The 15673-nt window shown below is 37.5% G+C and overlaps 1 protein-coding gene across 2 annotated transcripts in view; it reads right to left on the reverse strand.

Annotated features, from left to right (window-relative positions):
* The window catches only part of lrp5 (LDL receptor related protein 5), a 115904-nt gene that overhangs the window by 79455 nt on the left and 20776 nt on the right, over positions 1–15673 (reverse strand). Inside the window, exons 2-5 of one of the 2 annotated variants that reach the window (XM_002941643.5) lie at positions 8485–8878; positions 5634–5831; positions 2678–2874; positions 1117–1248 (exon numbers count right to left, since the gene is read on the reverse strand). In XM_002941643.5, coding sequence (XP_002941689.1) covers positions 1117–1248; positions 2678–2874; positions 5634–5831; positions 8485–8878 — 921 coding nt within the window. The remainder of the gene's footprint in view (positions 1–1116; positions 1249–2677; positions 2875–5633; positions 5832–8484; positions 8879–15673) is intronic. The other variant, XM_018093450.2, reaches the window with a different exon arrangement.

A 15673-nucleotide genomic window follows, 5' to 3' on the forward strand; every position in this document is an offset into this window, starting at 1 on the left:
GGGCAGGCATGGAAATTAGCAGGATGGTTTCTAAAGCAAATGTTTACAACTCGCAGACAGCGTATTAATAGGGTTTTCGCCTTCCTATGACCTTAATGCTTTCTGCAGAAAGGCAGGTTCTTTTGGGTTCTTTATCGCTGCCTGCTTTTTGTAAAAGATCATTAACTCCTTTGTTAAAAAAGTAAAAAGAACTGTGTTTTCAAAGTAAATGCAGCAAGTAGGCAATTCTAACACAATATACAAATCTCTGGGAGACACTTAAAGAATCTATATCATGAGAAATTGAAAAATTCTTGTAAAGCTACCATATTACATGGTAACATCAGTGACTGAACAAAATTAGATGAAATAAAAAAGGTAAAGATATAAAATAACCCCAAAATCATATTATAGTTTTGTTGTACTTTAGTGGAAGTTTTCTTATATTTGTTTAGTGGAAACAAATACGCAAAAGTATATAGAGTGTTACAGGTTTTGCTTAGAGTTTTTCTTCCACATAATGAGGCTGTTCACTTCATTTTGACCACGACTTACTGAAATCATCCCATAACCCTCCTGTTGTGTAATAATCTGCCCACAATTTACTGAAATCATCCCATAACCCTCCTGTTGTGTAATAATCTGCCCATGACTAACTCAAATCATCTTATAATCCTCCTGTTGTGTAACAATCTTCTTAATATAAACGTTTTAGGAATTTGGGGTCAAGATTCTTTTGCAACTGACTGTTTGTCCAGTCTCCTTAGCTTGCAAAAAGGAAACATGTGGAAAAACAATTACCTTGCTATAGATTTGGAACTCTCCAATACCCCAAGTAATTATTCACACAAAAATGCAGAAGTGGTTGATCAGAAAATATGTTATGTAGGTGGACCCACACACCCTCTGAAGTTCATATACAGTACATTTAGACACTGATGAAACCCAATGAAAAATGTTAAAGTGTGGGGCCAGAAGAACATACAGCTTTGAATAGTGGAAGGAATAGTAGATGATGTGCTTTATGTCTGTAAAGTGCAAGGCCTAATTGACTCCTGAGGTGGGTGCCAAAGGGTAAAACAAGCCGTCCACTAGCATTGGAGCAAAAAGATAAATATAAAAAAAATCTATTAGTACCTGTTTTGCAAGTTTTGCCATCCTGTGTCAGTTGAACTCCTGTAGGACATGTACAGCTATAAAAGGGCTCTCTTGGGGACAAAAGACAAAGGTGAGAACAGCCACCATTTGATTCATCACATGGGGTGGGGACTAAAAAAAAAAGGGAAACAAAATGTGAATTACTCTTAGCTGTATATTTATACATGAATTTATACATGGGATTATAGGGTTTCTATAGGGTTATAGGGCTGATGGAACTCAAGAATGACCTCCAGGTCCAATAGTGTAAAAAACAAAGGTAATGTAGACTGAACAGTAGTGTTGTACAGGGACAGATTTTTGGGTAGGTTGGGGTAGCAGAGGGAGGGGCTTAGGGTTGCCACCAGTATTTTACCAGCCTGGTCAGTAAAAATGAATAGGGAAAAATAACAAACTTATAGAAAGGCTGGTATTTATTTTTCCAGAAAAGGTGGCAACCGTAGAGGGGTACAATTGTAAAAAACAACAAGAAAATACCATTCAACTTAAGAACACTGGACTTGTCAGAACCCTGCTGGTACACCCAAAATTTCTCACTGCTGCTATTACATGTGGGCAACAAAATGCCCCTATATTCCATTAACCTTATTCTAGCAATGAGACAATATTTTATAATACCAATTGGAAAGCTCAAGAAATAAACAGTTAAAGGGTTAAATAAAGTAATATATAAAAAATGAAGACAAATTTGTCAAGTGAACCATCCCCTTTTTTTTTATTAACCTTCCTATTCTTCTCTTTGCACAATATGCTGTTAAAAAAAAAGTGATCTGATTTATGGGAGATGCTTTATAAAATATTATTGTAGCTGAGTGGAATTTAATATTTATTTATTCAACCAATTTAAAAGCCTCAAACAAAGACAGTCTTTTTTGCATAAGTCATTTAATATGCAATATATATTTAAAATTTTTTTGTTTTCATAGTTGAACTATAGGTAAAAAAAAACCTATCGTTTGTTCCCTGGTTGCAACCAACACACCCATGCTGTGAGTCGCTGACCATTTAATCTGCTCTTGCAGTAAAGCATGCTATTAGCCCTTTATTTAAGGAAAATAACTAAGAATCCACTGCAGTTTAGTGCATTTTTTTTAAGTAGTGACAGATGTCCTTAATTAATTTTCATTAAAATTATGTTCTCATACACCGAGATCCCTTGGTAGATTTTAAAGGGGTTATGTAATAAAAGGCACTAAGTTTGCCCAGGAGCAGTAACTCATAGCAACCAATCAGCAGGTAGATTTACTGGTCACCTGTTTAAATGCAAAAATCCTATTGGTTGTTGCTATGAATCACTGCTGCTGGGCAAACTTAATGCCTTTTATTACATATGGGGGTATAAAGGAAAAGTCCCTTAAAAGGATTTCGGTTGGACAGTTCTGCTCAAGAAAGTCATTTAGTTTAACTGCTATATTTACTTTCTAAAGGTTTCACAATTAACAGATGGGGTCTGCTGCTAATTTATATATTCCTACATCATTACAGTGTACTCATCTGGTAATTGCTAACAGTTATAACTGAAAGGAGTGACAGTACTTACAGTACGGCTGCCTTTCTTTACTAAACACTTGAATGTCCATAGGAGAGTAGAGGGAACTGAGAATTTCTCGCCTTTTCTCCCCTGTGCGTTTGTTGCAGGCATGAATTGATCTTGTCTGCCAGTCAGTCCAATACAAGGTGTCTCCGGCCAGCGTCAGAGCAAATGGATGTGTGAGGCTTCCTTCAACTACCTTTTGTCTGCAAATTGCAAATTAAGGAGAAAATTTTAAGAGCTCATAAATACAAAAATAGTAAATTAGAACTCTGCAGATATTCAAAACAATGCAAATGTCAGGTCATCAACCCAAAAAAAATCTCAGCGTTCACACTTCAATTTAAAATTCTGATATGCTCCAATCATACAACACGGAAAAAGATCCATTTATTTTTGCTAACTGTGGCTTCCACGCTTTGAATTGCCTCTCCCATCTGTTCTCAAGCAATGATATGTGGCTGTGGTACAAGAAGGTGAGCTAGCAGTCACTGTATATGAAGATTCAAAACAATAACAGAGCTGGGTATAAGCACTGCAGCAATGAATAAAGTGTATAGGGATGCTACTTTTCCTGGGGCTTACCTTAGCAGCAAATATATAGGGTCATTTCCTTCCCCAGGGGCACAATTGCAACAGCACAAAGAGGTACAAGAGAGTTGCCCCTAGTGCTCACTCACAGTATGTGCTTAATTATCATATGGATTTGGCCAAGAAATGGCTAATTGAAGCCATCTTTACATTTTGCACAATGTTTCGCAAATAAGGCCTTTACACAGATGTGCTTTTAATCAGATTTACTAATGTGTTTAGCGGTTCTAATGTCAGCAAACATCTTGATTTGCATAAATAAAACACCATTCATTCATTTTAAAATAAAGGTTTAAGTTTAAAGGGGACCTGTCACCCAGGCATAAAAAGCTGCATAATAAAAGTTGTTTTCAACTTAAACATAAAACCCAAACACATCCATATCTATTATAAAGGGATTTAAAAATCCTAGCTGTCAATCATATATTGCCTTCCCACTGTCACAATGGGACATACTATAAAACAACCTTAGCGTCTGATTTTCACCTGGTACTGATTGTGCAACCCATGGTGTCTGAGATGAGGGTAGGAGTAGAAAGACTCAAATGACACAGGCTTTCACTCTGAATTCTTTGATTATAACAGTTTATTTTCAGCATCTGCCTGATACCAGCAATCATATAATCACTTTGTATTTTTAAAATAAGACATTTAGAATTTGAACAGTAAAACAAAAACATCAAATCTTAAACAGAAGTTTACAGCTTCTAGCATATTTTATATAATGAACATACTGGACCAGCCTAAAGGTTCAGCATCTCTATAACAGTAATTGTTAGGCCTACAAAGTTGTGAAAGGAGCTCCCCCATCTTGGATTTAGTTGAGAATGCCAGTGACATGCACTTGCACAGTCTGCTCTAGGCACCTGCTGAGAAGCAACTAAACCTAGGGGTTGTCCCCAGTCAAGTACAAAATGAGGTTCCCTCTCATAGAAACTGATGCTACTGGGCTGTCTTTTAATAACAAGGCAATATTGTAGGCTCACTGCTATGACATGACAAAAAAATGACTGAAAAATCTTGAAAGTTGATATTAATACTGACTGGAAATTTTTCAGCTCCAAGAGAAGATGCTATTACTTTAACAGGAAAAGCGTGTTTTGGCTGTGATTACTGATAGCTAAGCAGTGCTTTCAAAAATTACCAGAAAAAAAGGATTCTGTGAAATTCCACACATTAGCAATCTAAACATTCCTTTGAGGGACCCTGGGAAAAAGTCAGAACTTGGCTGATACAGAACAGTTTGCTTTTTTAACCATAAGAGCAATGGCGTAATAGGCTACATAAACAAGCACACACACATATGTATATTATATATATATATATATATATATATATATATATATATATATATATATATATATATTATATATATATATATATACATCTATAACACAAGCCTTAAATCTGCCATGAAATATAGTCTTACAATTACGGACTTATGCATAATCCGTAAAATATATTATATTACGGTATGTATAAACTCTGCTTAGTGTTATCAATCATAATTGGTGCTTAGAGATATAATATTAATCACATGGAATATAGGCATTTACATATTTTAATAAATATTGTAAAAGCTGACAATGCTTAGAAGTCATCTTGGAGTTGTGTAACCTGTCTATCTGGTTTATATAAAGCAAATTACTGAGCTAGGGGAGTTCAGAGGAGCAATGCATCTTCTGCAGAGCACTGCTTTTTGTTGGAATCAATACAGCAGCCCTATGTAGTACAGGTATCGGACCCCTTATCCGGAAACCCGTTATCCAGAAAGCTCCGAATTACGGAAAGCCTGTCTCCCACAGACTCCATTTTAATCAAATAATTCAGAATTTTAAAACTGATTTCCTTTTTCTATGTGGAAATAAAACAGTACCTTGTAATTGATCCCAACTAAGATATATATAATCCTTATTGGATGCAAAACAATCCTATTGGGTTTAATTAATGTTTTATTGATTTTTTAGTAGACTTAAGGTATTGAGATCCAAATTAAGGAAAGATCCCTTATCCGGAATACCCTTGGTCCCGAGCATTCTGGATAATGGGTCCTATACCTGTACTAACATAATAAAGCAATATCATCAAATGAGTAAAGTCTTAAGGCTAACTGTTACTGCTGCCATTACGTTAAACCAGTGCCAGGTATTTCTGGCTAGGAATAGCCCCAAGTGCCATGTGATCATCCCTACTAAGCATGTTTACTACTGGCTTCCTGTAAGAGAACAGAGACATACTAGGAGGGTTATGGAAAGTGGCAGGTTAGGTTAAGGCAACACAGGAACCAATAACAAAAAGAAAAACGAAAAAAAAAGAAAAGACAGATTGTGAAAAGTTTTCATAAAACAAACAGCAAAAGTAATAAATACATTACCTAAATGACCCATCCAAATTAGCTCTATGAATAAAACTCAGTTTTGCATCTGCCCAGTAAAGCTTTTGCTCATCTAAATCAATTGTTAGTCCATTGGGCCAATAAATATCTGTGTCTACTATGACTTTGCGCATGCTGCCATCCATACCAGCTCTTTCTATCCGTGGGGTGTCGCCCCAATCTGTCCAGTACATATATCTGTAAAAAATAAAGCAGAAAAGGGGTGAATTACAAGTCACCAACAAAATCACTTAGTATACAAAACTGGCATTACATAGCAGAGTATTCCTATAGCAAAACAAGAGAAACACAATGGCATATTATATATATATATATATATACACACACACACACAGGTATCGGACCCCTTATCCGGAAACCCATTATCCAGAAAGTTCCGAATTATGGAAAGGCCATCTCCCATAGACTCCAATTTAATCAAATAATTCACATTTTTAAAAATGGTTTTATTTTTCTCTGTAATAATAAAACAGTACCTTGTACCTTGGAGCGAACAGAGTTTATAGCACTCCCTTCATAGCAGTTTGTGCTAAAAACTCTATTCGCTCCATGCTATTTTCAGTTTACTTTTTTGTTTTCTTATGTTTTTTTGTGTTCTTATGTGTTTTTGTGATTCGGTGGTTGCCTAGCAACGCGTTTTTGGCGCCACCCTGGGTCTTTAAATGTGTGTGTACATACACAGCGCTATTTTCCCTGATGAAAGTTCCTGTTAGGAAATGAAACGTCGGATAAATAAAAAACCATTTAGTAATACTTTTTGTATATCATTTATTTTTGCTGACAATGCTATTTCAAAAAGTCCCGTGAGTGCTGGCTTTTATTGCACTTGTATATATATACACATATATACATACAAAAGTTTAATGCAGCTCTAATGGGTCTGCATGGTAAATGCACCACCTTATGTCATCTATTGATAACATTTCATATACACAATTGAACTGTTACTTTTGAGCCAAGAGAAGACTATTGCATGATTCTACCACTGGAAACCATCTGCCACAAGGTATCAGATTCCATTAAAATGAGCCAGAGATAATTAAGCTGATCACTGAGATTGGGATCTATCCCTGAGAGATGAAATTTCAAACGCCCTCATCCTCCTATTCAAATCATTGGAAGATACACTGCTGTCTAAAGGCAGACACTGGTGATGACAGACAGGGACCATTCAGAAAAAAAACAAAGCAAGAAAGGAAGTTTTGGCAAAGACATTTCTCCCTTTCTAGTAGCATACCATCCACCAAATCTTCCTCTTATAAATTTAACAGGCTGCAGGGTTAGCAATCTGCAATGTTTCATCTGTCAAATATTGAGTTGTAGCAGTGAAAAATTGTTAACTGAAGAAGTGCATTAGTAAATAATAAAATCCTATTTGCAAAAAATGAATCTGAGAAACAATTAGAAACACTGGGCAGTGCTTAACAATTTGCCACCCCATTGACTTCACCTTTCCTTCCACTACAACATGGGTGCATGTTTAGAGCTGTTTATAGATAGTGTTCACACAGCAGTCACATTTTTGTTTGATCCTGTATCTTGTACTTGTTCCTCAGTCTTGAACTTTTCTCTACTTGGTTTGCCTGTGTTGTTCTTATGTGCCCCGGTCCAAAATTTATTCCAAGCTAGCTTGGATCTGTTCAGCCATGTATAAACTCCAGTCTATCTCTATCAACCAGCTTCTCCAACACACTGAGCTTCTTGCTTCTCAATGTATAGAACCCTGCTTGAGCCATTTTGCTCTAGTATTCAGCCTGTTGCTGCCTCTAAAGGTGGCTGTACACGATACGATTCGCTTGTTTGGCAAGGTCGCCATACAAGCAAATCTTTCCCCCAATTTGCCAATTTTCAGTGGGCGTTATTTTGCTAATGCGATTGTTTGGCCCTAGGACAGGGGTAGGGAACCTATGGCTCGCGAGCCAGATGTGGCTCTTTTGATGGCTGCATCTGGCTCACTGACAAATCTTTAATAAAAAAAATAACGGGGGACATGGCCTGCGCTCGGCGGATAGAAGACACGTTCTAAGCCTTAGAACACGTCTTCTATCCGTCAAGCGCAGGCCATGCTCTCCTCCGCATCGCATCCGGCATCCTTGTGACCCACCCTACCTTGCCTCTGCACTCGGCGGAAAGAAGATGTGTTCTAAGCCTTAGAATACGTCTTCTATCCACCAAGTGCAGGCCACGCTCTCCTTCGCATCGCATCCGGCATCCTTGGGACCCACCCTACCTTGCCCCTGCGCTCAGCGGATAGAAGACGTGTTCTAAGCCTTAGAACACGTCTTCTATCTGCCGAGCGCAGGCCACGGCCTCCTCTGCATCGCATCCGGCATCCTTGGGACCCACCCTACCTTGCCCCGCAGCATCCGCGGCCAAACATATTGTATGGCTCTCACGGAACTACATTTTAAAATATGTGGTGCTTATGGCTCTCTCAGCCAAAAAGGTTCCCGACCCCTGCCCTAGGAGATACAAAAAGTCAAAGCGAGCAATGAGCCAAGTGGACCTTGAACCAACAAAGAAATTAAGCCTGCCGATCAACATCTGTGGAATCAGTCTGAAGTACCTAGATCGGCAGTTTAAATCTGTCTGTGTATGGCTACCTTAAGTCTATTTTCACAGTTTTTACATCCTCTTTTATTCCATATGGCAAATCTGGCACAAGTTAAAATGCAATTTTATGTGCAGCTTTACACAGGGATGCTACAGTTGGCATAAATGGCATAGCTGAGAGCTCTTATGACAAAAACAAAGAACAAAAGCAATTTAGTGAACAAGTCGCTTTTTTGATAAATTTAAAATGAAATATACAAACAAAACCAAAGTTTACCCATGAGCAGGATCAAGAGCAATTGCCCTTGGCTGATCCAGATCTTGCCAGAAGAGGACTTTTCTGTATGTTCCATTGAGGTTTCCAACTTCTATCCGGTTGGTTTCAGAGTCTGTCCAATAAAGCTTCTTGCCAATCCAGTCACAAGCAAGGCCATCAGGGGACACCAAGCCAGAGATAACTACAGTTTGTAAGTTAGAACTCTGGTTATACAATGTTTGTTTAATAGACTCTTCGCTTACATCCGTCCAGTAAATGACACCTTGTGAATAGAGAAAGTCAACAGCAGCTGCATCTTCCAAGCCGCTCACCACAACAACAGACTCCAGTTTTGTTCCACCAGCATCGACCAATCGGACATCCCTTCGGTTGGCAAAAAGCAATAAAGGAGAACCTGCAGAAAATGAACCCTTTTATCAGTTTTCAATATAAAACACAAAAGGGTGGGTTGTAGAGATGTTTGAGTCAGGAATGCACTCAACTTTTACAGAAGCTGCTAACCCTAACTGAGGAAAAACAGGGAAGTGTCTACAATCCTGTAGTGTTTGTAAAAGTTTCAAATAAAAACAAGTAATTTGGCAATTTTAATATTAAACTGAAGTAAACTGCAAATGCTTTTAGAAAAGCAGATTTCAGGTTTCCTTTTTTTTATGATTGTTTCCTACCTATTCATGATCCTTTGGCTATTAAAAAAATATCATTCAAAGCTAGCACTGTAGCTGTTGTTGGCATCTGAGGAAAACGAGCAAGCATACCTGTATTAATTTAATCCATATAGAAGGAAAAACAAATAGAAGAAATTGATACTTATTGATAGGGTAGTATACAGACATAAAAATCAAAAGAGAACATAAATATTTGATTCATATCCTCCATGTGTTATTATGTAATACACATTAACTCACCCCAGTCATTTGACATATATGTTATTTCAACTGCAAAAGAAGTTGGAAGTTGATTAATAAGCATATGCTCTATATTGGAGGATTAAAAGAATCAATAGACACCTGTGTTCAACATGAGCAAAATAAAATGCATTAGGTTCAATTCTTTAAAGGAATACGGTCATGGGAATACGTGTTTTTTTCAAAACAGATCAGTTAATAGCGCTTCTCCTGCAGAATCCTGCATTGAAATCTGTTTTTCAAAAACACAGATTTTTTTTATATTTAATTTTGAAATTACACATGGAGCTAGCCATATTCTCCATTTCCCAGGGTGCTCTGATAAACTTCAGTCACACTTTACTGCTGCGCTGCAAGTTGCAGTGATATCACCCCCTCCCAGCAGCCAATCAGCAGAATATTGGGAAGGGAGCATGGTAGCAGCTCCCAGTAGATATCAGAATAGCACTCAACAGTAAGAAATCCAAGTCCGACTTCGGACTCCTCCATTTACATGGGAGTAGGAGAAACAATAGGTTACCTGAAAGCAGCTCTAATGTGAAGCGCTGGCTCCTTCTGAAAGCTCAGACTTGAGCACAATGCACTGAAATTGCGCCTACACACCAGTATTACAACTAAAAAAAATATTTGTTTTTGTTGGTTTAAGAATAAGATTTGAAATGGTAGAATGAATTATTTGCTATGTAAACAGTGTATTTTACAAATATAAAGTATCCCATAAAATCATGACAGTACTCCATTTAAAAAAGTGTGTGTTTTGTTTTTTTTAATTTGTAACAGAATCTTCACCCTTACTTCCCTGCTTTGAATCACAAGTTTTTTCATTTTTAAACAGTCAATGTATTTTAGGTAAGCCGAAAACCGTTTGCGAGAATACACCCCTATGCTTGAAAATCCTCCTACCTGTGCCTGCATCTGAAAGCACTGAATATGCTCAGGTGCAGGCAAATGTAGCCAATATCAGCCGAAAATGCAAAATCTTGCGATTTTTGGCGGATATTGGCTACATGCGCCTGCACCTGAGCGTATTTGGTTTCAAGTGCAGGCACAGGTAGGAGGGTTTTTCAAGCATAGGGGCGTATTCTTGGCAAGCAGTTTTCAGGAATGGCTACAAGAAACCAAAAAGAAAGAAAAAAACAACCAAAAAGGCACAGGGGAAATTTTCAACATAAATTTTGCGCAGAATGTTCTTGTCCCTCTATCACTTTATGACAGATAGGCTGCTGTGCAGATATGCTAAAGTCTGTTTTCAAGTAATCTGGTTTGCAGAGCTCAGTTTACAGCCAGGAATGTGCTATTTGATTAAGAGAGTCTGAATCAAAGAATGAAAAGTACAGATCCTCATCATCATTTTCCCATAGGCCACTTTAGAAACATCTGTAATATAAGACAAGGTGCCTGAAGCATTCACACAAGTCAGGGGTGTTGTAAGCTTTATTTAGTGTCAGGAAATATCATGTTAATTGCTGTTTTAGAATAAGACTACCTGAACACAGAACGGAAGCATGGCCTTCCCTGCCTTAATTTACAGAGTAGCGGTTCCTTTTTGGCAGGTCATAAAAAAAAACATAGAAGGTTCTGTAAAATTATAATCATGTACACTTATTAATAACATTAAAATAATTAAATGCACAACAGTAGTTAGAGGACACACTGCTCAACAAAACTTTTCTGGTATCCTTTACATCAGTATAAATAGCCAGTAATCAATAAATTATAATTGATTATATATATAATAAGGAACAGGTTGAAGCAGGCACTCGCGTATAATGAAGTAATAATTTGCCTGGGTGCAGTATAAAGTGAGCATACAAAACTAGAAAGAATATGCCGCACACTCAGGTCTTAGATGCAAAAAACAAAAAAAATCAAAATTTGATCCAAATAAACATTTTTTTTTGTTTTTTGCATCTAAGACCTGAGTGTGCGGCATATTCTTTCTAGTTTTATATATATAATAAAATATATAATAAATAAATACATATAACCTTAAATTGTTGTTGAGTCTTTCAGTAACTAGTTTCATATAGTTTTGGTTTGAATTATAGTTTTTAGATATGAGTTTGTATGTTCTCCAAAAACCTACAGGCAAGTTAAATAAATAAAAACACAGTACCGTATATACTTGAGTATAAGCAGAGTTTTTCAAAACTAAAAATGTGCTGAAAAAGTAACCATCGGCTTATACTCGAGTATATGGATATCCACGGCTGACGCTGGCTGGCGCAGATGGATGTGCACGCACCCAACCCCCCCCCCCGTGAACGGACACGATTGCGCGCGCACAGGTACGCACAGACACACGTCCATTCCATCTGCACAACGAGCCAGAGCACAACGAGGTAGGGTGTTGGTGCGCACACATCCATCTGCACAACGAGGTGGGTGGGGGGGGTTGTGAGCACACATCCATCTGCACAACCCCCAAGTGACTTTGCCTTTCCTTCTCCTTTAAGCTCTGTTATGTTCCTGTATGAAGCTATGGTTATCTTGGGGCGTTTTGTGGGCATTTATGGACACAGCACTCATAGTGGTTGCTAGTCAGCTTGGGGAATGTACACAGCAGGATGGCAAGTACTTGATAATTAGTATGGCAGCCTTCCCAAACTTGCTTTTGTCTGCTGCTGTAGCATTTTTCTTTCCCTAAAGTTATCTATTATTTATTTATGTGTTATTTATTTGATTATTGAAACTTAGCAGTAGCGGCTGCATTTCCCACCCTAGGCTTATACTCGAGTCAATAAGTTTTTCCAGTTGTCTTAGGTAAAATTAGGTACCTCGGCTTATATTCGGATCGGCTAATACTTGAGTATATACGGTACTGCGGAATATGTTGGTGCTTTATAAATACATTTTAATAATAATGATCATAATAATAAAATTCCACTCAAAACCTGTTGCCATAATTAAAGAAAATTGTCTTTTAAAGCAACTTTTTTGGGATAAGTGAATTTTTTGGCCTGATACAGATTCACCGCAAAATACATGTTTTTGTAAGTGGCAAAAATGTTCCCAAATCTGTGCTAGAATTTTGACAAGAAAAAAAGTGTTTGATGTGAAAAAAACCACAGTGAAAAAACATCCACACCTATTGACTCCAGGGCTTTGGTGAAATTTTGGCAAAATAAAGGGTTGGTTTCACTGTACTGCACCAGGCCAGACAAAGATTATATGTTTCAGGTTTTTCCTTTGGTATATGGTGGAGTGCATATTGTTTGGCAATATATGACATCGCAAGATCACAGAGGCTTGTGTTGCAAGGGTTAAATGTAAGATAATCCCAGTTTATCACAGGTTTCTTTCAATAAAAATCTGTTGGGCAAACTTTTCAATAGAGAAGTCTGATAGTAATTTATATTATCTCCTTCCACAGGCAGATCAAACTGTAGATACTTGGCTCAGATGCCCCACCATATCACTCCAAATAAGCCAATCCTTCTCATACTTTTCTCCATTGGAATGAATGTTGTGATGATGTTGGGTGGTACACCATACAACCTAATTACAGTACAAAATATCAGTTTGCCCAGGAGAACATAGAAGATACAAAAGCTAAACAAGTGTGGGAAAATAAAGAAATTACATGGTTTGTCCGAAGCAGCAGTTGCCCAGCAGAACATGTTTCGCCAGCAAAATCCCTTACAATATGTAGTGACATTAACACAACATTACAAACAACAGCCTAAGCCCAACTAGTGAGAATACAGATTGAAAAGCCAATAACCATCCTTTGATCAGAAGCCACTGGCAGAGCCTTCTTGATCCACAATGCCAAGAAAACAAAGGCTGATCAAAGCTAACAGTCACACACCAGGAAGGTAGTTGCAAAATGTTTCTTACTACACAGCCCAAACATCTGGATCCATCATGCATGAGAGCATGCCACAGTTTCTTTACATTCCCTGTAGCAACAATCTGCTCTTGTATATGTCTACCTTAGCAAACATACCGCATCATTAATCTATACTTACATGAGAGAATTCCTAACGCTTTTTCAAAACAATGATCTCTGTTACTCGAAGATTAAATGGGATCAGAAGGAACATTTTCAAGCAGTCGAAGGGATACAGGGAATGTTTAGCATACTTAATTTATTGTTCGGCAGCTTCCTGTGAGATCAGGTGGCTTTCTGTATTGCCATTAACCTTGCCATGAACATTGCACAAAGACGTAACAGCACATTACACCTGAATGCCTGCCTGTTATTCTGCTCAGGTCTATGATATTCTTCAAAGGCACAAAACCGGGTATTCCCAGCAAACACCACTCCTTCCAAAGCAGTCACTTGAGAGCGTCACCTTTCAAGATCAGCATTGCTCCTTCTTATATGGGCACCAGCCTAATGAGACTAGTGCGAACAAAAAATTGCGGTGTGCGCGGAGGAAAATTATGTTTTAAAACACAATTTATGACTTTGATCCATCCACATGGTTAAAAAGAAAGTAGAAGGAATGGATATAGCTCAGTTATTTGGCAGAACTTAAACAAAAATACAAAATTGTTCAGTGATTAAATTGACATTCACATTGGATAGTCTGGATTTAAATGACCAGCTACAAATTAGAAGGAAAAGCAATGTGTGCAATGTACTTCAAATGTAGCAAGCCATGCGGTACTCTTAAGTGCCAAGTACAAGGGAGCTAGACCACTGACCATGCAAAAATATTGCATTTTTACCTTCTAACATGGAGATATATAAATATATATATATATATATATATATATATATGAGGGTATTTTCTCTAAATGATTCTAATAAAGCCCCTACATTTTGTGGGAGGCCTTCACTTCCCCTTTAGTGGACAGGGGAGGAAAGGCAAGTGGGACAACTGACTAACCGGCTAATATAACATATATATTTCCATATCCTGCTAAAATACGAATACCAGAAATCATATAACATTCTCTGACTGCTGTCAATTTTCAGCAGTGGTGTAAACAATTGACAAGTGATTTTTCATCCTGCCCTGAACTGTTTTGCCACCTGACTCACATTTAGATCCCCCCCGTCCCCACTCTTCTTAAAGAAGACATATAGGATAAGTGAAACTCTCCCCATTCTTGCAGGCAATATTAAATACTATAGTGCTGGGTTCACTTTGAACTAAAAATGATCTTTTTAAATACCCTTTTATTGGATCTTCCCATATATCCTCTATGGTCCTGCTATCCCTGTTTTAAAGGAGGGGTGGGTGTGTTTTAATGGTCCCTGACAGATGCACAGCAAAAGGGGGATGGCCAATCACAGCCCTGCAGTCACACAAGCTAAGACAGGCTTCAGTTCCCTATCAGGTCAGCCTAGCTGCTGATTGGTTCCTATCCAACATTGCAGTGTGCCGAGTGCCACCGGCTCCCCTGCACAAACTGGGAAAGGAGGCAGCAGGAAGTGCAAATATTGAATGGGCTAGAAGAGCTTTTGTAGAGATTTTTAATTTATCAGTCCAAAACATAAATTTTATTAAACAAATTGATATATATATATATCAATCCAAATGGTGTCTGCACTCCAAGGCTCAATATTCTGCGGGGTGCATAGCCAAAATTATGTATATACAGAAAATAATAATCATCCGTGTCCAGCACACCCTTCAATGCTTTATCAAAAATTTATTGAAAATATATTGTTAAAACAGACGTTTCGGTCCTCATCCTTGAGAAAGGTCCTAATGAGGACCGAAACGTCGGTTTTAACAATATATTTTCAATAAATTTTTGATAAAGCATTGAAGGGTGTGCTGGACACGGATGATTATTATTTTCTATATATATATTATATATATATATATATATATATATATATATATATATATATATATATATATATATATATATATAATTTTGGCTATGCACCCCACAGAATATTGAGCCTTGGAGTGCAGATACCATTTGGATTGATGGATATATATATATATATATATATATATATATATATAATCTCTCAATAATATATATATATATATATATATATCAATGTGTTTAATAAAAGTTATGTTTTGGACTGATAAATTAAAAATCTCTACAAAAGCTCTTCTAGCCCATTCAATATTTGCACTTCCTGCTGCCTCCTTTCCCAGGTTGTGCAGCTAGGCTGACCTGATAGGGAACTGAAGCCTGTCTTAGCTTGTGTGACTGCAGGGCTGTGATTGGCCATCCCCCTTTTGCTGTGCATCTGTCTATAATATTTATATATATATATATATATATATATATAAATAAAAGTGTATAACGCACTGGCCTGCCCTAATCTGCCCAGTTCCAGCCCCCATGATGTTACCGCCTGCCCC

Source organism: Xenopus tropicalis, chromosome 4 (genome assembly GCF_000004195.4).
Source record: "Xenopus tropicalis strain Nigerian chromosome 4, UCB_Xtro_10.0, whole genome shotgun sequence".
In the NCBI taxonomy this organism is placed as follows: Eukaryota; Metazoa; Chordata; class Amphibia; order Anura; family Pipidae; genus Xenopus; species Xenopus tropicalis.